Here is a 22,415-nt window from a genome sequence, read left to right on the forward strand (position 1 = left end):
GGAAGTAGACAGCATCTAAAAAGGACCGATCCATCACAATTACAGTAGAAGATGTCCCACATTATGGCCCCTGTCCTGTCTTTTCTTTGAGTTATGACACGCTGGAAACCACTTTTATTATCACCATTATCATTGGTCTGTAGAAAAGGTTTTTGGTCGACTAAAACATGCCTTGCCGAACAATTAGTCGAATAAAAAGGGCGTGTGGCCAAAGCTCTAAGAAGTATATCTGTATCTGACCCAAACTGCACACAATTACAACTGTGTGGGAGTGCATGTAAAAAACAAAAATGTAAATAAAATAGTGTATTTCATATGTAAAACTCACTTTAAACTCATAATTCACTCCCTAACCAGCTCTTACTTACAACCCTCAAGGCTGAAGAGCATAATTACACTGTGCACTAGAGTCATAATAACTGCACTCAAGAAACAACCTGGCATCTCATTATGTTTCATTTAGACATTCAATAAAAGATCATTACACCTAATCCTGTGACTGCCTGCATTTCTTTAGGCTAAATATGTTATTTCCTTTCGCTTCCAACCTCAAGTTCAAATCCTTGGTGTAAAAACGTTATGATAGATCAAAACGCAGCAGCGTATATCACGTCTGCCAGCCGCACCTTATGGTCCAATGCAGCGAATAATGGGGGCTCTGTTTGACAGGTCATGTGACAGAGGTCAAGGTCTGCCCCATGACCAAGTGCACCTAAACACGAGGTCCCGTCTCAGAGCAGCCCCGTCCCGCAGTAGGACACAGAGCCGGGGGCCATTGTTTACAGGGTTAGAGCCAGAACTAAGCTGACATGAGCCATCGCTGACATTCACTTTAAGTCATTTTGGGATTCTTGAAACTAAAGGGGGGTTCCTGTGTAGTGTGGGGCAACCTGGTGGAAAGCAAAGGTACTGCAGGAGGCAACTGCAGTAAAACAAACAAAACAACTTGCACTCTAGTCATCTATAAAAGCAGTCCTTCTAACCCTCTCCTTCAAAAGAAAATGTGTCAAGTAAAACATGTGTCAAAAATCTTGATATATGCCTGTTAATGTCTTGGTAAAGGTCACTTACTTAATATCTTTTACTCCGTATTGGAAGATAAGACTGCAACATTCTCTTAATCAGCTTTTTTTCCCCAATATTATACATTTTTACATCTCCAAAACAGTGAAGATATTTCTGACCTCCATGTAGGAGTAATTATTTTAACAACCCAGATCTGTACAAATTCCTAGATCTCAATTCCACTACAAACTGAGCAATACATTAAAACCCTATAAAGCAAGATGAAACAAGAATCTTAGGTTCATAAGACAATGCACCTGTTACAATATAGACTTAACGTAACCTTTAATGGTACAAATACATCACTTCTGCACAAACCTTCAGACTCCTGTTGTTGTATCTTGATGAGCTGTTGGTTCCCTGTAGGAGACAGTGAGATGAAAGCACTCATGGTTGTTCCGGGCGTGTGGCCAGGACAGTCCTCTTTGAACCCTCACCCTCTCCTGACGGGACGTCCCAGATAGAGGTTGATGTCCGGCAAAGATAAAACAATATAATAACATGTAATTTAATCATGCCATGTTATGCTGGAATCTAGATCTGCAATAAAATGAGCTTCAATCACGCACAGATGCAACGGTATTCACAAAAGCTCTTATTACATAAAACATGTAGTTTTAGGGCTTCATTCTGACATGTGGCAATCCCACAAGAACAGCTCAACACATTTTTCTTATAATGTTAGTGACATCTGCACATTTTGTCAGTCCTTTGTGTCTGTGTGTTTGTACAATCTAGATACTTGCCAAAGTAAATGATATTGAATTGACACACCTAGGTTTTTTTTTTATTATTAAAACAATCTTTTGTCATTAAAGTACCAATAAAAGCTTGTTTGGACAGGAGCAGCTGTGAGTACTTTGGGGTGTACCATACTTTTTAAGGATAATGAAATTTGGACAAAGACTGATATCCAGTTCAACAGAGTGAATAACTATTTGGAACGTGGATTGTTGAGCAAAATATCTTATTACCGTAGGTAAAGTACAAGTCTACTGCAGTAATATATATACTTTTACCTTTACAAACCCCAAACCACAATTACAAATACAAGCCATCTCAATCCGCCAATCAAAACAAATTTCTCTAATGATCCATCTTCAATATCCATTTGCCATTATAAGTTAACCTGCTTATATAGATATATTGCATGGATAATGTATGTGACCAAAACAAATTTTCCTAAAAAAAACAAAAAACTAAAACAAACAAACAAACAAAGAGATGGCTCCTCGCTCTGGGGCCAGGACTCCCCTGAAAAAGAGATGCTACATCTCAATGGGACTTTCCTGTTGAAACAAAGGTCGATAAATAAATAAATACATACATACAAAAATTGGCTAATAAATAACAACTCTAGTATATTATTTGCACCTCAGTGAGTGACAGGGGAGCTGGACCAGTGTCAGTAGCTGCAATCTGACAGACAGGAGCGTTATCTCTCTGAAAATACTCAGTCCTGCTGCACTTTCACTTTTCATCAAGTGTTTTGGCTGCAAATGAGCTGAAGGAATGCACCGCGGGGCAATGAACGGCTCCCAAACACAGCATCGCACCTCAGCCTCCCCTGTCCAGGCCCCAACAAGTCCACACGGTCCAACTCTAATATTAATACACAAAATCATGAAGAAAACTCAAGACAACAACAACAACAATGCACATAGCACATTTCATGAAAAACAAAATATTGTTGGCTGTAGTAGAAAATGAATGTATTTTTTTAATGTTTGAGACAGCACACTGGTGGAGCTTAAACTGTTTGGTGGCATCATTTGCAAAATTTCACTAAAACTGACTAAAAGTGTCACATTTCCTTTTTTGACATATGCAAGCTTTATAAAATGAGACATGAAATGAATGTATTACTATCTCAAGTAAAAATCTAAAGGATACATTTCTTTCATTAGTTTTGGGTTGCTGACTCTCCTTTGATAAGTTATATATAAATTAGGATGTTTTTATAATGTGGGAAGAAGCATAACATAAGGAATACATTGTATATTTGGAAAGTACATTGTAGTTAGCGTTTGCTCAACATAGGCCTACATAGTTCAATGCACTTACTTTAAAGACCAGTCACAACATTCTATTCAGATGTATTGAGCTCCTCTCACTGATGTTTCATCTGCAGATGTGAGACTGGAAACAGCCTCTTGTGGCGATGACAAGCCGCTCTGCCTGACGTCAAGGCCGATCCATCTGCACAGTTTGTCTAAAGTAAGAGGCCCCTGATTGTACGTACAACAGTAAAGCGTAAAATTGTGTATGTTCTAGTCATGATTTTGGTTCCCCTCGCACAATTTTGTAACAATTTCTACCAATGTACTTTGTACAAAGCATAAATATCTATATAGGTTAAAATAATTGGACTATTATTCTGAATTTTAGTTTGTTTGGAATGTTACATTATTATAATATTTCCTCCATTTTATTTGTCCTGGCAGGGCATGCGACTTTCCACCGTAAGACATTCAACGTCTATCTCCATGGAGACAAGCAGGTTATGTATCATGTACATAGCATCGACATCAGAAAGAAACGTTATACATCGCACCTTCCAATAATCCAAGGGATATCCATGGATTCCAGAGTTATAACAAATTAGCACTGTGGCCAAAGCAACTAAAAATCTGGTGAAAGGTGAAAAGTACTCAAAATGACGCCTGTAATCAGGAAACTGAAACCATTAACAAGTCAAAATGATATACAGCGCTGGGTGGTCGGTGGTGGAGTGGTTTAGGCATCAACACACGTATGCCAGGCTCCAAGTGCAGCCGAATCCCAACTCTGACAATGTACTGCATGTCCTCCCTTCTCTCTCATCTGTCTTATAAAGCCTTCGGGCAAAAGAAACAAAATTACATCCAAAGCCACAGATAATTACAGACCTTTTATCATGTTTAAATATTAAGTTTTGCTGTATGACCTTTGAAGTAACAGTAAACTTTCAAAAACTCCAAATGTAGCTTGTTTTTCAGGTTTGGCCCCTGATCGTCTGACCTTTACGCTCAGATTAATGGCACTGGGTCCTGTGTGGGCATGACAAGGACGTCCACTCTGCGTTTTACTGCGGCTCCAGAGCCCAGTGAAGTGGATAAAAATATGTTTTCACTTAAGACAAAATTCCTGAAGGTCTACGCACCCAAAATGCTTATCAGATATTACATACCACATACTTTGAACATGTAGTTCCAAGAAAAAGTTTCAAACAGTGCTTAAAGGGCAACCTATGAGCGCAATGAAATTAGATACATTTTGCCACAGTGGAAGGTATTACACTAAAGACACATAAAATTGGTCTCTATATTTTATCATGAAACAGCAGAACTTCACCAAGACATTAGAACGTTTTCAATAGTTCAGCAGTTGTATTTGTGACTACATTTTATTATTTATGACAAATTTAGTAGTTACGGCGCACTGCAGCTTCAACATTGCCAACCTGATTATGAATGGTGAAGTGAGTGATTGAGAAGGATTTCCTCAAATGTAGTATTTTGAATGACTGAAGTTGACAAATGCTTTTGAGTGCTCGCACAGTAGACACCTTCAGGCCAGACTTGGGTCCACTTTGGGCACTGACTGCTACTGTTCCAGAGGTCCACGGCAGCGCCCGACATGTAACTGCATTTACGATGAGAGTGTTATGGTTCCCTCTCTCGGGATCCTCCGGGCCAAAACTACGGTAATCTGGTTTCCAATAGCAACATCTGTCTTTTATGAGTACATTTATTTTCCCTGCGTCCCGTTTATTTATGGTGTGAGAGTATCTGCCGCTATGTGTAAGTGAAAAATGACTGTTGGTCTGTGGATATGTACACATGAGATATGATATGTGTGTGGAGGCTGTGATTATGGCAGGTCAGGTCTGGCTTGGGGCACAGAGGGAAAATGAATTAGCTCAATATAAGTCTTACTTGGACCATTCATTTGTAAAGAAAAAGTAATTTGGTGCCTACTGTGGTAACAAAAGTGCTTTACAAAACAAACAGCCACTTCTGGAGTTCGATTTGACCCAAAGTGAATCACAGAAGCAAAGTATGTGAAGAGTCTTGCCCAAGGACCCAACAGTAGCAGCAGCAGCAGCAGCAGCAGCATACTATGAACTTTAGAGCATTGATTTTCAGCCAGTGTGCGAGAGGGACAGACAGGTACGTCTCGGAAAATAGTAACATTGGTGCTAGTTAATTTACACTGCTAATTAATGTAATAGTTTTCTACTTTGGATTAAAATGAGCAAACTTCTGCACCACAAAAGACACAAACACAGACATTATTTGCACTTATTTTTTCTATAATGGGTATCATTTTATAATATTTTAGTTGAGGGTGTGCCGCAGCAGTTTTTCCAACAACCAAAGTGTGCTGCGACTCAAAAACAGCAGAAAAACGTTGGAGAATGGGACTGAAACTGCCATCATTTCAGTTATAGGAAGATTGTACAATGACCCTACAAAGACTATAAACTAGTATCAATGGGGTGACAGTGAAGTGTCTTGAACATGGACACAAAGGCATACAGTAAGGTAAATTAAATCATAATGAAACATCCTATATCAAAATGTTGGTTATCATTGCAACATTTAGGAACAACTTTTATCAACAAACTTTATACTATGTCCTTTGAAATAAAAGTATGTCTTCAAAAACCACTGGATGCAGCTTTGTCTTTCACCGCAATAGGAACAACCAAAACCCACCCATCCAGATCTGTTTGAATGACTTAAAGACTTCCACACACTCCACACTGTCACTAAAGGTTCTCAGGTGTTCGACTGTTATTTTGCCCTCTACAGGTGTGGGCTGGTATCAAAGGATCACCCATTCTGATCTCCTTGGAGTCCCAACTGCATCAATGAGTCACTGTGGAACAAGAATCTCCAACACGCAACACAAAGGGAAGCTGCCAATCATATTTATAACAACACAATCAATAATACATGAAAATTCAAACCACAAACACATGCAATTACAACCTACTTAACATGTAATTGGTAGAATTAACTTTGATGCAAGATAAGAAACCTGAACTACAAGCGGTTATGGACTGTCACAGGGGGTCGTTTGCTTTCTTAGTGAAGTGAAAACATAAAAAGGTGATGACTAAACCGTAACTCGAGCCCTCTGCGTTCCAGCGGGTGTCATGAAAGAGCCTCTTCAGTCAGGACGCGTTAAAAAGAACACACTCAAACTCAACATCTCTGCCCCGAAGGAGAGTGCAGTGCTGGGTGTGGCCCCTGCAAGAAGAGTATTTGGACAACTATGCAACTCTCTACGCCATATACGAAGAAATATACATCTACCATAAATAGGCAATGTTGAAAATGAAGGCTATGCAATGACAAGAGTAGTTTATACCACTTAAAAAACACAAACACTTATAGATCTGTTGGTGGGCCATAGGGGTTGTGTATGTAATTTAGTTTGAATCCGATTACTTTAGTCATCCCTGAAGGGCAATTTGTAGCTGTCACTTGGAAAAGTAGAAAAACATAATAATTCACATTTTATACATGATCTCAAGCAGTGATACCGACTGGGCATTCTTATTTTGAGCAGTTCAGGGATTAAGCTTGCTACTACATGATTTTTTTCTGTGCAAAACTAAATACACTCTCACACCCTTTTCTAATCATTTAAACTAATGGTTATTCAGGGTTTATTCTTTGGTTATTCTTCTTTGGATTAGGCATTTATTATGGTAAAATGTGTTACTGCTTTATTAATCATTCATATATTCTTAGACCTATTCATATAAAGGTGCACCTCCTTGTTTCCATGGAGATGTTATTGCTTTTCCTGAAATGTGTTTTGTTGCGAAAGAAAAAAAAACTCTTCAAAATGTGAATTACAACAGCTCTGACCTGTAACTTCACCTCACCTGCATCTTCATGGAGATAGGCCAGGTTAATGCCACACTGTGGGACATTCTAGCCAGAGCTGTAACCTCTCCACCTTTAAAGCTGGTTATGGTCCATAAAGACGCTCTGCAGAAAGATGCATGCAGCTGTATAGTGACCCGTCTGCTGCGGCTGACCATAGGGAGCACCTCTAGGAGACAGGCTGGTGTTTTAGGCCAGAGGAGTTAAGTGCACATCGAGTGACCACAGGCCTTCAGTAAAGTTGAGTGAGGGCTTCGCTTACCCACAGCTGGTGACCCTAATGCACTTTAGACCTCTCCATCCGCATCAATGGAATTCTTGACCATTTATAAGTTATCAACTTCATCTTTCTCCCTAAAGCCTTGAATGTACAAGCACGAACACACCAGGAGCTTACACAACGACTCTGACAAGACATGAAGCGCAGAGTTAATTCACCGTGTCATTTACCTGACAGTCTAGATTTTCATTAATAGCAATTTTCTGCATTCTTCACATCTGTGGTTTGAGGCCATACTTCTTCTCACTGAAATGAGCTTGAAATGCCCTTGAATAACAGATGTTGGTACAAATGTAAGATGATAAAATACACCATAAAGTCCTTTCAATTTATTGTTGGACATGAAAAAGCAGTTTAAAGAGTCTTAATAAAGTTTTAATACAGTCAAGAAAATTCAGTTAGTCCTCCCATAAAACAGGAACTGCAAGAATCAATGTATTTTTGAAGTGCAAAAGAGGCCTCATCCTCACTTATATTACATGCACACACATAGATCAAAAGGCTGTGTCACTTTTCTGCCTTCAGTTAAGTTTACTAACTCAAACAACCACCAATGAAAAACGGTTTTGCTCACAAAACAAACCAAACATACTACTTCAGCAGCAAAAAATGTTTTATCGGGTATTTGTGATTTACAGATTATGTCTTGATGAGAAGTGTGCACAGAGGTGTGGCTGCACGTGAACACCTCCGTGCCGCTTCTCAAAATGCCTCTTGCACTATTCTGCCTGCTGCTTACAAGTGGAGGCCGGTAGAGGGCGCTGCCACGTACAAAGTAAAGAACTAGAATAAGTAAAGTTATAAAGATGACGTCGACCTCTTGTGGAGAAAGGGATAATTACACCAGCATTCTAAACCAAATGAATTACAATAGAATAGAGGGACAGAATAGTCACCATAACCCTGGTTCCATTTGGAGCACATGGTGAGATTTATGGGGCTAACACAGGAGTTGATGCGCTTCAGCGAATCGTCAAAGTCTTTCATCTTAATATTATGTATTTGTGAGCACACACAATGACAGTTACATTAAATAGGACAAAAGACTGGATTATAATTACAATTGGCATTTTGAGAACTTGAACTACCTGACTAGCAGCCATGTTTCTGATCTGCTGTGGCCCCAACTTTGCAGAAGAAATATCAGCAAATTGTGAAAATACCTAATGTGATATACCGAATCAAATTAGTCGTTATTCATACCCCTAATTGGGCCAAGTGCAACATCTTTGGCTAATGATATCAAGTCACTCCTTGAATAACCTTGGGCCCTCCTGTAAATGTCATATTTAACTCAATATATTATACTAACAATAAAATAAACACAAAATATGGTTGAATGAATTAAGTCGGTGTAATCCCTCATTTGTCCAGAAAAATATTCAGTTGTTATCTGGACTCTTTTAGGAAAAAACTAAACGTTTCGACATTCATCCGAGAGTCATTCTCAATCTGCAAATTGATTTTTAAAACATTGTATATTTTAACACCGATATATTTTTTATATTATTTTGTATTTAATGATTTTTTTTTTTACTTGATTGGATGTTTAAAAACATTCAGTTCACATAATTCAAATGCGAAAAATTAAATTACACAAATTCAGTGTAAAAAAAAAAGCTTTGGTAATAAAAACACAAAATAACCTTCATAATTCAACAACGCCCAGTCCAAATATAATCATAAGATACAAAGTGTCCTCCTCGGTGACCCTTAAGGCCTTGGAGGTGTAACCAAACAATCCAAGTGCAAATGGGAAACATGCTCATCAAAGCTAACTATTTGCAAAATGCTAATACACTGATTCAATTCCTTTTTGAGCACTAAATAGATTATAGTAAACCATTTAGTTATAGCATAAACCATCCATCTGATACTGCTATGTATTAAAATGTACTTCAATTTTGTGTCATGGTCTATTACTATGTCATAAAATATAGAGCCACATATACATCAAGTATCAGTAAAACTAAATACTTTAAACAATGGTTTGTGCACATTTTACGCTGTTGTTACTGGCCCTGCACCCTTCAACCGGCCCCAGGAAAAAAATCTTCTGATTGAGGACCGTTGGTTATACCATCTTTTTTAATACATCAGGCAAGCAATCAATGTACAAGGCAAGCAATCAATGTACAAGGTATGTGTAATGTAAGTGTAAACCATGACCAAGCCAGTGTCCACAGAAACACACTGCCCCCTTGAGGCAGTTTAAAGACATACATGATTTGATTTAGTGAGACAACCTCAGAAACAATAAATATGCAGCTAGTCTTAATACAGTCAAGAAAATGCAGTGAGTAAAGTCTTTCCATAAAACAGGAAAACTGCAAAAATCATTCTACTTTTTAAGTGCAAAAGAGGCTTCATCCTCACTTATATTGTATGTACAGTATTACAGTTTGCACCAGTGTGGAGGAAGCAGAAGGTTTAGTCTCTCTTTTGGATCTAAATGTTTTCAGATCAAAAGGCCGTTGTGTCACCATAATCCTGGTTCCATTTGGCGTACATGGTGAGAGTCGTGGGGCTAACACTGGGTTTGATGCGCTTCAGCGCATCGTCAAAGTCTTTCATCTTAATGTTACGCATCTGTGAGCACACACAATGACAGTTACAATAGACTAGATTATAATTACAAGTGGAATTTTGAGAACTTAAAATCTTACCTCACTTGCAGCCACATTTCTGACCTGCTGTGGTCCCAACTCTGCAGGAGAAGAAATATCAGCAAAATGTGGAAAGACCTAGAATAGTAATATTCTGAATTTGTGCATCAAAATAGTTGTTGGATAGTCGTTATTCATACCCCTAATAGGTCCAAGTGAAGCATCTTTGGCTAATGATGTCAAGTCACTCCCTGAATACCCTTGGGCCTTCCTGTGAGTGTCATATTAAACGCAATGATAATTCACAATGTGGAAATAAATACAGACAAAATATGGTTGAATGAATTAAGTCAAAAACCTACTTGGCTAAATAGGACAGGTCACTTTTGGTCAGAGGATTCCCGTGCTTCGACAAGAGGTTTTGAAGCAGCAGTGCCCGCGTCTGTAGACAAAAATATAAATAAATGTCAAACTCGTACATAGCATCAGGCACATCAAATTAAATTAGTTGAATTCACCTCTTCATCTGGCAAAGTCACGTATACTCTTTTTGCAAAGCGCCTGCAAAGAGACAAATCTAGTGAATAATGTGTGAGTGCATTTGGTGGTTTTCAGGTTGTGGAGTGTGATGATGTCATAATCTCACAAGAACCCGTTCACCTCTTGTTTACCGGCCTCCTGCTGGTGCCAGAGTCAGGACTAAACATGAGGAATCTATGTTTCAGTTTTATGCAGCTAAAACTTCCTGAAGATGTGAGAGAGGCCTTTACTATAGCAATGTTCAAATCTAAGCTAAAAACCCTTGCCTTGTGTACGAATTGTGCGCTACAAATAAACTCGTCTTGCCTACTACCGGTACTACTATACTAGCATAAAAAATATCCAAAAGGAAAACAAGGAGCTTATGCCAAGATACAGGTCCTGGACAGTTTGTTTGTTTTTAAAGGCATTTTTAAAGAGAGTGAAAACACAAACAACAATATAATATAGAGATGGAAAATCATCTGCACAATTCCATGGACATGAAAAGGTACTTACTGTGCCTTTAAATAAATCAAAACTGTGGAACATTCAAGCAAGTCTAGAAAAGCAAGTGTCTCCTCCTGCCCAGAAGAGTTACATAGTGGACGTTTAAATGTTAAATTACAGGTGTAAAATAATCTGGGCAAAAGAAAGCAATCTCCATGGAGACAGTGTAGTGGCAGTCCCTCCACCAGAAAGGTTACATGGTAGTGCACTTTTAAAAAACATTGGTCTATAGAGTGCTGTGATGTCGCCCAAAACCCAGCAATAATAAAAGGTGTTGAAAACCTCAGCGCAGCTTCATCGAGCTCCTGGGGCCTGTTGGTCGCTCCCATCACCAGCACTCGGTCGTCTCCTCCTGACTGCACCTGAAGCACGCATGTTCAAATCCATCTCACCGAAATGCACTCCAAACAAAGCTTCAGCACTTCTAAAAGGTAAATCCCGCTTACCCCATCAAACTCGACAAGGAACTCGGTCTTCAATCGGCGCATGGCATCGTGTTCCCCCTCTCTCCTCTCAGACAGCAAACTGTCAACTTCGTCTGATGGGAGACAATTTGTCCGTTGATTGAAAGAAGGGTGATTATTGCTTGTGCTGTAAAGTAAATTAAATCTGACCTATGAAGATGACTGAGGGTTGTAACTCCCTGGCGACGGAGAACAAAGCTCGGACTAACTTCTCCCCTTCACCGACCTTCACATTAAGCAGCGGGAGTGAGCAAATTCAAACTGGTTCAAGTAAAAATGCTGTGATGAATCTGCTTAAAGTGTGATCTTACATATTTAGAGGTCAAACTGGCAGCACTGATGTTGAAGAAAGTTGCCTTTGATTCCGCAGCGACAGCTTTGGCCTGGAAGACAAAAGTACCGTAAATTTCAAAAACGATAACAACGGGATGATCAAAACAGATCAATTTACTTACCAACATTGTTTTGCCATTCCCGGGTGGCCCAAATAAAAGCAACCCACGTGCTGGAGCTCGAAGCCCAGTGAAGAGCTACGACGACACAATTCTTGATTAATAAAAAAGAAAATTAAAATACAGTCAAAGTAAATGTGTTTAGTTCAACCTCTGGTCTTAAGGCAGGAAGAATGACAATCTCTTGGAGTGCTTGTTTTGCTAGATCTTGTCCTGCAATGTCTTGAAATGATACAGTAGCTCCACTGGAGAGAGGACAAACAGATAATCAATTACAATTAACGACAGCATACGCTTGGCACGCACGTGTGATGAACTGTACCTGTCGACGATTTCATTGAGAATCACATTTGCCAGTTTACTGTCGACATTCTTGAAGTTTTTCATATCCCTTTTTCCTGGCTGCTTCACTGTTGTCGTTCTCCCATTGGATTTAGCAGTAGTGGGTGTTACCTTTAAATAAAATCAACCAATTATATTCTGCTATTTAACAATTGTGATGTAATCGCAAATGAGGATTTAAAGATAGAAGCAAATGTACCTTGAAATCAGTGGTTCTGGACGTGGGCCGCACGGTAGGTGAGGGTCTGATGTTGGACAGTGTCGAGCGAGAAGTCGGCTGAGTCTTGGGAACAGGTTTGGGTTGAGTTGAAAAGAAAGAAGCTGAAGACCTTTCAGAATCATTCTTCTGTTTGGAGGCCAATGTTGTCTCTATGCAAGACAGAATAAGAGTTTAGGTTTATCCAATGCAATATACTGTATGTGAACAAATAAACCACCTGGGAGTGCATAATGTTACTGAGCTACAACTGCAAAGAGACGGAATCAAGTCCAGCAAAGGCACTCAAGGGAACAAATTCATCTCATGCAGAGAACAAAAGAGTCAGTTACGTATAATATCTAGTGTAACTGTTAACTTACTTACTTCATTCATTCTATTCAGAATATTTAAAAATGCATCTGTTAACTTTTGTTATACCACTAGGTCTGTAGTCAACTAAAGATGTGTAAAGGATACTGGAACACAGTCATTACATTACGATTTTTACGAGAAGAATTGCGATAAGATTTTTTATTTAAAATGTGTGTGTGTTTTTAAATCAGACCATGTTCACAGAAAAATTTACAAAAAGACTGAACTATTAACTGACGGCATTTCAGAACATGATGTACAATCTAAGCTACAGGTCAGCCGTTTTAATGCAGAGTAAGACATAATATAATTGTTGTTTGAGGAATAAATTATAGTACGGTACTTCGAAAACTACTATTTTGCAATTTGTTGATTGTCTCCCATCAAATGGCAAATTGTGACTGCTGCTGCCCTAACATTCATAACATACTCCAGAAAAAAACAACTCACCCTAATGTCATACTTAATTTACTTTTATTTGGTTCCACTTCTTAATATACCTGTTTATTTGTACCTGGTTGACAGAAGTCTTTACTTTAATCGTTGCAAATCTTGTTACTGCTTATTCTCTTGATCTTTGATAATAAACTGTAATGTATGAGCTACTGTTAGTCAAAATCCAAGCCCATGGGCTCGCAAAATTATTAAAATGATTTCTTAACTTAGACACCATGGAACGTTTAATGAACTAAACCAGCAGTGCCAAACCATATTCCTCACAGTTACCAAGCATACTTTTTTTACAGGGACCGGTTGAATTGGGCTTGGTGATAACAACAGATGCGCTCAATCTCAGACTCTTGGGAAACGTATCAAAAAATGTATAATATTGCAATTGTTGTTTTGGAGCGTATAATTAAAAAAATCAAGCTGTATACATGTCCACCCTTAGTCAGTGAAGTTTGAAGAGAGTTTTATTACTCATGTTTGCCAAGTTTACTGGGTTATTTTGGCTTTATATGTTTAAAGTAAAAAGTTGGTACGCTCTGGCAGACTACAAGACCGAAATAAAATGTATAATATCATTCTTTTATTCCTGGTAAAACAATACCAGACCTCACAGGAAATCATTATACGGTAGTTGGTGATTTGCGAACTGAACGAGTAAAAGATTCAAAAGAGCCACCATCAGTGTTCTTTTTCTAAATGAAATCTTCAAAGCCGTCTAGTTCCCCTTTCTGGTTTCTAGTTTTAAATGTTGCTAGGGTGTAACTCCTTAGTAATAACTCATGTCATAGGAATTACTTTCACATACCTAAAAGGGCCAGCCTGTCTTTAGCCATAGTGAGATTATTCACCATTTTATCTTGTAGTCTTTTGGCTCTCTCATATTGGTCCCCTGTAAACACACAAAGATGCGAACAATTCATCTTTACAGTGGGCCTCTTTTGTGCTTTTGACAGCATTTTATTCTTACCTTCTGTGTTTATCTCCACTGCGATGCCCTTTTCAAGCACAGAAATCCCTCTTTTGTACCACTGGACTGCCTCCTCTTTCTCTCCTGTAATATAACACATGGGGCTAATGTTATATGACGCATGCCAACAACGCCCAGTCCCAATTTAAGCACAAAATACAAACCCGTGTCCTCCTCGTCGATCCTTAAGGCCTTGGAGATGTACTCAAACGCCTGCTTGTGGTAGTTTTTGATCACTTCTGCGTTATCTTTGCTTTTACTTGGGTTAATCGTCGACATTACTACTACTGTCACCTCGTTTCACCAAACTAAAGAAAAACTTACGACCTCGACTCAAACGCTGGCTTTTAATGTTCATAGATAACTGGTTATTTAACAGAAGAAAGCATCTATAAAGGACAGTCAGGTCACATATGTACAGAAATTACCATCTCCTCGCTACAACAACATTTTCCTCTGCTTCCGCTTTCGTGACTGACAGATCATGAGCCCGCCCATTTACTTCTTCGGCTGGGATCAAAAGTTTCAATGTCGCCATCTTGCGGTTCAAACGCGCGATGAAAATATATTCAAAACAAGCAATGTGTATCATCAATTCAGTGTAAAGTTGTCTCTGTGTGGTGACCATGTTCAGCAACCGTATACAAAAAATAATCACTTTTATGAGGTTATGCTCCTAAAACATCTCAAACTTATATGGTGAGCTGTGGAAAATATAATTTTGAACACAGTGAATGCCATGTGAGCATAGATAGTCCAGTGGAAAATGGAAAACCAAGTCTTTTAACTCTGGCTTTTTACTGATAATGATTTGTCTTCTGTGTTACCTACATGGATCTATTATATTATCTAGTATATTATCGGGTTACCTACCTATTGTGATAACAAATGGAAATTAACATATTTGTTATAATCTGGACTATTTGAACTGTAACTGTTGTAGATGTTGATTAAAATAAATACATACATATATAAATACATAAATACTGAAGCCTCCTACTATTGGTTTAAAATGTATTTTATGATTTACAATAGATTGTACAATAATGTCGAGCTCCTGGTATTCGGGGGCCAAATATTTTTTGTAGGTGGTGTGAATTTTTTAGAATACAACCTTTTATTTTCACATTACATCCAATGCAAATAAAGATGAAAACATGCTGGATTAAACTATCGTGTCTTATTCAAGCGGATTTTTGGTTTAGAAAAATATATCTGCTTAAATCCTTCAAAACCATCACTTCGCAACAGCCGCGCCCATATTCAAACTCCACCAATCAGATTATTGAGGTTATTCAGCCAGCCAATCGACGCGTTCTTTTCGATCAAAGAACGCTTTAAGCCCCGCCCACTAACAGCCCCTCACTTATAGCCCTGCTCGTCTGGCTCTTTTCTGACAGATAACACTGAAACATCCCTCGCTTCCGTGGCAGTGGCACTTGAAACAACTTCGTATTCTGTGCCTTTCAAAGTTCCGCGTCTAGCATATCAAGGCACGGTCCAGTCGCTGGCGTTCTGTTGGTGTCTTCGGCTAACTACATGCTAACCCGGTGACATCCCGCACAGCTGACGGGAGGTTGATGCAAGTCGAGGCTGTGCTGCTACTACTAGCCTTTGTCTGTAGACTCCAAACGCGTCCTGGCTCCTCCTCTTGCTTTTGACAACCGTGTCATTTCATTTGTTTTACGTCTCCCGATAAAAGCCAAGTAAAGCAAGATAGGCGGCTGGGTAACCAAGATGTCGAACCGAGGGACCTGCAGAGACGCCAAACACGCCGGGGCCTGGTACTCTGCTTCGGGTAATTGTCAACAGAGCACTGGCCTGACGTTAGCTCAGTTAGCTTGCCCTGTGTTAGCTTGGTGATGTTTTTCGCCTTATAAGGGACGAGCAGTGCTGATTGAAACTCGTATTCTATTTGACTAATCCCAAGACGTTTACTGCACTTGTGGGGGAAAAAAGAAAAAAAAAAAGTATTGTCACAAAGTTTTTAATCTACTTAGCAAAAAGCTAACGTTTAGAGCTAGATCATCTCTGATCCTGTTTGCTGCACTGTTGTTTTGAGCGTATTAAGCAGTTTCCTGTGTGTTTGATCGATAACACTGATCAAAACACAGTGGCCTGCATAGACATGGATTTTGACCAGACATGACAGGCTCCAAATGGACGAGATGTACTTTTGTTACCTGATCAAATGACACTTTTTTTTGTTAGTGGCATTGTGTATTTATTTGATATTGACGCTATAATGCCTAATGTCGTGGTTGTTTAAACTGTCACTATGTTTTATATTCTAGTTTTGGTCAAGTTTTTTTCTTTACTGCTGTCTGCTGTGAAACAAAAGACTGGGCAGGGCAGAAAACGCTAAAGGTTCACGTTGCACCCCTTCCCCCATTTCACTCGGTAGTCCTTTAGTTCCACATAAACTACCAGCAAACTCCTTTGTTTAAAATGTAACGCGTACATTCCACTACAATGATTAGATAATGTGTAACGCTTTTGAACAAAGCAAAAGTCCCTCAGTCTTTTAGACGCATAGACCTTTTGCGTCCTTGGTTGTTTTTTTATGCTAATGAGCCTCTTGTTCTTTCTGTTGACAGCGCTTGTCCCATTTAACTAAACGGACGGTTTATCTTGTTGGCAAATGTGTTTGGATTTACAAACTCTGAAAAATAAGGCTTCAAGCTAAGAAGTTAAGGCGTGATTGTTTTTGTCTGATATTAAGCCAGCTGCTGCATTGAGCTCCTCCTGGGGTTTGTCCTTTGTCTTTATTTGTTGTTTACCTGGTTATGGGCTGGGTATTTCAATTATATTGAATCATGTATGGTTTGAATCATTTGCCAAAATATCGCACAGAATGACATTTTACCAATCACATTCAAATATGAATTATGGGCCGAAGATCATAGTGTTTTTTTTAAAGGCAATATAAACCTATTATGTGTAGCTAAATCATGATCTAAATGTGCTCTATGCCTAAAGATAATCAAATGTGTGTTCTTTTGTTATATTACAACAAGTATACTGGTAATTTTTGTGGTAATACACTTACATAAATCAATAATATACATAGCTCTGTTTGACTAAATCCATCTGCTCTGCTTTTCAGGTGCTCAGCTTAATGCACAATTAGAAGGTTGGCTGTCCCATGCTCACTCCTCGTTCAGACCTGCTCGAGCCATCATTGCACCGTAAGCACAGCTGGACTCCTGAACAAAAGTGTGGCTCTGTCTGGTTTTATGTCGCCTGTCTTTTCCCACAGGCATGCTGGGTACACCTACTGCGGTGCCTGTGCAGCACATGCCTACAAGCAGGTCGACCCCACTGTAACGTAAGTTTGGCTGATGTATTATTTATATGCTCCTATAACAATGATTAAATGTGTGGTTTTATAGTCGTAGGGTGTTCATCCTTGGACCCTCTCATCACGTGGCCCTGTCTCGCTGTGCGCTGTCTCCTGCAGAAGTCTACAAGACTCCTCTGTATGATCTACGGATTGACCAAAAGGGTATTTACTCTACCTGACCTTGACCTGTTTTTCTGGTTGTTTTGGCTGTGTAATACCGTGTTGCTGTCACACGGCACTGTCAATAGTTTGACAAAATTAGGCAATAACAGAAGAATGCATTTCCCTGTGTGGAGAAATGCTGCAATAAAAAATTCACCAGGGAGCTGCAGGGAGAGCTCTATTACCAGTTGAGTTAGTAGAGTAGAGTTGCATAGTTCTGCTTTAATTTAAAAGGTCGTTAATTAACATAACAATTACACATGTGTTTCAGTGTACGCTGAGCTCGGGAAAACTGGGATGTTCGACCGGATGACTCAGAAGACAGATCTGGAGGAGCACAGTATTGAAATGCACTTGCCTTACACCGCTAAAGCCATGGAGAGGTAACATGCTAGGATTAATTACACAAACAAAACAGAGACAAAGCGAGCAGTCTCACACTTAAAAGCTTTTAGTGTGACAAGTCTTCTGGGTGTGTTATCAATTGTCATTGTGCACACGCCCTGAGCAGTCCGACTAATACTGTGGCACATGAAGTGTTGCTGTGCATAATTGATGGCAGCCTTCTGTTTGGTTGGCAAGAGTTAAGTCATTTCTTGGGAGGAAGCAGGAAAACAGGGGAAAGGGACCACAAACCAGGGGCCTCATTTATAAAGGTTTGCTCACGAATTTTGGTGAGCAAATGCGTAGTTTTATTGGCCACAAGAAGGGTACTGATTTATAAAACCCTCTGTGTGCTCTCCACCAAGCTGGAATCTGCACACGTGACCTACGCCCTGTCCACACGTCATGCCCTCTCCACACCTCAAACGCCATAAAAGGGCCAAGCACAGCAACTTGTGAATGAGATTTAACTACATCAGCCGATAATCAGTGGGTTTGACTCGGACACAGGGGACAGAGAAGGAGACGCTCCATGCAGCCACAGTCACATCAAAGGGTTTATTACAAATACAAATAAAAGTGAGCACTGGTCAATTTGACTTGCGTAAACGCCAGTTACTTCTTTGAGTGCACTGGCCTAGCTCGGGCACAGAAGGCTATTATTTTATTACTCTGTCAGAAAATAATGAAGGGAATATTCTGAGTCAGACAAGTTCAGACAGTAAACCAAATCTCGCTCATATGCTCCATCAAAGAGTTTTTTTTTTTCTGGTTTGATTGTTTCATAAATCCATTCACAGATCGTACATGGTCACTGTGCAAATTGAGGATGAGCACATGAAAATTGCACATGGCTTTAAATATGTTTTTGAGACTGAGTGCAATAAACATCCCATCTCCGTGTTTAGGCCAACATCTCTGTCCAATTGTTTATACGTGGCCAATTCACGATGGGTAATAATCTCATCAGAAAAACATTTTCTGTCTCTCTGTTATCCTGGCATTTGTTTTTTTGTCCTGAAACGGCTGTTTTACCAAGTATGTAACATAATAGACAACGCAAGTTTGTAGAATGCAATTAATACAAAAACGTATCTAAAGCCCTTTACAGAACAAGACAGGCCCAGATTTTAGTTGGCATAAACTGGAACTTTGATACCGCCTGTTGTGGTTGCAACTAGTTGTGTGAACATTTCAATTGTATGCATTTGGAAGTTGAACAGATTGCCCAATCCATTGTAAACATGTTTTAATATAGTATGTTTTTCCATTTGTAGTCGCAGAGATGATTTTACCATTGTTCCTGTGCTTGTGGGTGCACTGAGTGAATCTAAAGAACAGGAGTATGGACGCCTGTTCAGCAAGTACCTGGCTGACCCCACCAATCTTTTTGTCATCTCATCTGACTTCTGCCATTGGGGTAAGACTAAACCTTAACATTACTAATATTTAAGTCAGTTTTGCACAGATGCTTGTTTTCTTTCAAGGTCAACGCTTCAACTACACATACTATGATGATGCACAAGGAGAGATCTATAGATCTATTGAGCATCTTGATAAAATGGTAAGAAACTGTTATTAATACTTTTTGTTTTAATAACCCAAATGTCCAGTTTGCTGTATCCTTTGCTTATTTGTTTTGTATTAGGGGATGCGCATTATAGAGTCGTTGGATCCAATCCTATTTACAAACTACCTGAAGAAATACCGCAATACCATCTGTGGACGGCATCCAATCGGGGTGCTACTAAATGTATGTATACCTAAAAACATACACTGCTTATTCATTTTAAGCCATCGAACAGCTTCTTGGTGTGAATTGGGCTGAACTGGTGAATTTATGAACTGTAACTGATTGTTTCAGGCTGTGGCTGAGCTGAGGAAGAACGAAATAGACATGAGCTTCACTTTCTTGAACTACGCACAGTCGAGCGAGTGCCGGAGCATGGATGATAGCTCTGTGAGTTACGCCGCCGGAACGCTCGTCGTCCATTGAGGTCAAAGGTCGTAGTGGCCTCAGCAGCGTCGCCACTCGACCCTTACAATCTATCGCCATATCCCCTCCAAATACCTGCCCCGCCCCAGCTGCACCTATTACTGCAGAAAGGACCTAGACACTCGAAGCCAATACAATCCCACCTCTGGCTCCCCTCTGTCCAACAGCCCACCTCTCTACACGCTCCTCTCAACTTGAAGTCTGTGTGCTGGAGCTCTGGATTGACTTATTTAGTGTGAAGTGCAGTTTTGAGATTATGTTGGCAAAGTTTAGAGGAGATGTGAAGAGTAGGTTAAATTTAGGATTCTGGAAAACCTAACAACAAGGAAAGAACAAAGGAACAAAGTTTTATCCCCTTTGGTTTACGGAAGAAAATAAATCTGTTTTACTTTTACTCAAAGTAAGCAGACCTTCTGTAATTTGCTTCAGTAAAGGAAAAAAAAATGGAACTGGTGCCAGATAACAGTGATTGAGGATGTGAAGGCTTTTGCTTTGTTTGTTTGTTTATAGGTAACAATCACCATGATAGCTCTCTATATATATTAGTTGCTAACAAAGGGCTGCAACCAACAGAACTTACTAACCCCCTGCTATGTAAAACCAAAAACATGACATATTATCCCCAATTTATTAAGTTAGGCTCTTGTTTTAATGTATTTTATGAGATGTAGTATTTACCTTAACCTTAAGTTTTTGGATTTGAACAAGGCAGTGGCATCACACAGTGTATTATTTCTCATGTACAACAGTTACCTACTTGTAGCATCTTATACATTCAAGATTTATATTGTATAGTCTACAGATCTTTTGCCACTGCTGGATTGCATTTTATGTGAACGTTTACCAAAATGGCACCTTCAGTTTGGACAGACGATACATTAATGCGTAGAGTTAGTTTAGGAGATTTTAGGCCACAAAATATTTCTTTTTTTAGTCCAGATACAGCTTTGATGGACTGCCAAAAAACGATGGTAGTTCTTAGCATGAGTTGGATTAAATTGATCATGAATAAAAATACATTTACTAAATTATATAAGAATTTTCCACAATTTCTCTACGATTTGCAGTAGTATTTTCAGGTTTAGAGGACTAGGTAGAAGCGGCAGCAGCGCACAATGTTAAATGCTCCTCTTTGGTATCTTGCAGCCCCTGCAGTGGCTCTGTTGCAGCAAAAAAAAAACTTTGAGTGGAACGGAAAGGCTGTTACATTTTACATCAGGCTACAATACTTTGGGCCGGCTTGACCTCTGATTTAAAGGAAACTAGTTAAGCATGACACACTGTGCTATTGTGCCTTTTCTCACTGTTGCACATAAACATATACAGCATATTATTGTCACGTTTAAGTCTTATATTGGAGTGTTTCTCTTCCCATCTGTGGCTCTCTTCTCCCCTGCTTAGTTCACACAGCTCGCCCGGGCTGTGTGACCTCCTCCCTCCTCTTTCTCCCCCCATCAGTCTAAAATGGCACCAACTGTTATCTCCTGTCCCCAGCACAGGGAGTGGTGTTCGTTTTGTCCACCTCATTCCTCATTGTAGAGGCAAAAGCTTAAACCTCAATACTGTTCATTTTCTGTTTTACAAATCTTTTTTTTTTATTTATACGTTGTTTTTTTTGTATTCTATTATTTTCAGTTTTTACTTAGAGAATGAGAACTTACATGTCACATACATTTAAAAGTGTAAAAAGAAAAATAGAACTTACTGCTCCCTAAATGGAGTTTTTTTTATCTCAGGTTCCACTGACAAAGCATCCCATAAGGCTCTTAAGAAAAGGCTGAAGATTCATGTCACAAAAAAAGTAAAATGTACTGAAAAACAAATATGCCTCGATGTGTCTTTCTTGAACTTTAGATAAAATGTAATTGCAAGGGTTATTGTAAACTTAGCTAAGTCTTAGACATGGGCTGAATGTCAGTCCATCTGTGGAACATATGGGTTTGAAGAATTTCAGTTTTGTGTTCATCAGCTTTCAAGTTGATGAAAAATAATTGAAAAAAAATCAAGCAAAATAAAATAAAAATTTGGTTGAATATGGTTTAAATAATAAAAAAAGCATTCAGTTCACAGTGGCCATTATAAACATCCAGGAGTATTAGCACATGATTGTAGAGGTCTAATCTACAGGGTTTGCTGCTCTTTTCCCCAAAAAGACGGGCTCATTTCCTGAATGCACAGCACATTCAATTACTAAATAATTGCACTTTGATAATGAAATATTGTCCTGCTGTTATTTAAAATGTATTTTTTGGCTGAAAATGTTCTAAATACTGACACAAAAGCTACTACACCACAATTGCCATATTTCCTTTTAGTACATATACCGTATGTGTGGTGTGGTCTGGGAATGTTGTTTTGAAGATATGCACAATTTGAATATTGAGTATATCATTTATTGTACAAATGCTTATACAAAAAAGTG

At 39.1% G+C, this 22,415-nt stretch overlaps 2 protein-coding genes across 2 annotated transcripts; one reads left to right on the forward strand and one right to left on the reverse strand.

Annotated features, from left to right (window-relative positions):
* Positions 1 to 9,410: 9,410 nt before the first annotated feature.
* spast (spastin) lies at positions 9,411 to 14,609 on the reverse strand. Its single transcript, XM_072436810.1, has 16 exons — positions 14,273 to 14,609; positions 14,109 to 14,192; positions 13,947 to 14,030; positions 12,320 to 12,489; positions 12,101 to 12,231; positions 11,930 to 12,023; positions 11,782 to 11,856; positions 11,638 to 11,709; positions 11,477 to 11,552; positions 11,309 to 11,400; positions 11,145 to 11,224; positions 10,352 to 10,394; positions 10,196 to 10,275; positions 10,034 to 10,104; positions 9,894 to 9,934; positions 9,411 to 9,816 (listed from the first exon to the last, which is right to left on the reverse strand). Exons 1-16 carry the CDS (start codon positions 14,385 to 14,387, stop codon positions 9,691 to 9,693), a joined length of 1,434 nt encoding a protein of 477 aa, XP_072292911.1. The 5' UTR covers positions 14,388 to 14,609; the 3' UTR covers positions 9,411 to 9,690.
* An 898-nt stretch (positions 14,610 to 15,507) lies between these two features.
* memo1 (mediator of cell motility 1) lies at positions 15,508 to 21,816 on the forward strand. Its single transcript, XM_072436384.1, has 9 exons — positions 15,508 to 15,906; positions 17,215 to 17,296; positions 17,368 to 17,436; positions 17,501 to 17,613; positions 17,885 to 17,996; positions 19,275 to 19,417; positions 19,485 to 19,561; positions 19,646 to 19,750; positions 19,862 to 21,816. Exons 1-9 carry the CDS (start codon positions 15,846 to 15,848, stop codon positions 19,991 to 19,993), a joined length of 894 nt encoding a protein of 297 aa, XP_072292485.1. The 5' UTR covers positions 15,508 to 15,845; the 3' UTR covers positions 19,994 to 21,816.
* Positions 21,817 to 22,415: the final 599 nt, after the last annotated feature.

Source organism: Eucyclogobius newberryi, unplaced genomic scaffold (assembly GCF_026437365.1).
Source record: "Eucyclogobius newberryi isolate DKJ021-1_F unplaced genomic scaffold, fEucNew1.0.hap1 SCAF_8, whole genome shotgun sequence".
Classification (NCBI taxonomy): domain Eukaryota; kingdom Metazoa; phylum Chordata; class Actinopteri; order Gobiiformes; family Gobiidae; genus Eucyclogobius; species Eucyclogobius newberryi.

Coding starts and splice junctions, on each gene's coding strand:
- spast (XM_072436810.1), bottom strand. CDS start 14,387: ATGTCGACGATTAACCCAAGTAAAAGCAAAGATAACGCAGAAGTGATC. Junction 12,232..12,319: donor CCAGAACCACTGATTTCAAG/GTACATTTGCTT, acceptor TTTTATTTAAAG/GTAACACCCACTACTGCTAA. Junction 11,401..11,476: donor ACCCTCAGTCATCTTCATAG/GTCAGATTTAAT, acceptor GTCTCCCATCAG/ACGAAGTTGACAGTTTGCTG.
- memo1 (XM_072436384.1), top strand. CDS start 15,846: ATGTCGAACCGAGGGACCTGCAGAGACGCCAAACACGCCGGGGCCTGG. Junction 17,297..17,367: donor GCTCGAGCCATCATTGCACC/GTAAGCACAGCT, acceptor CTTTTCCCACAG/GCATGCTGGGTACACCTACT. Junction 17,437..17,500: donor CAGGTCGACCCCACTGTAAC/GTAAGTTTGGCT, acceptor GTGGTTTTATAG/TCGTAGGGTGTTCATCCTTG.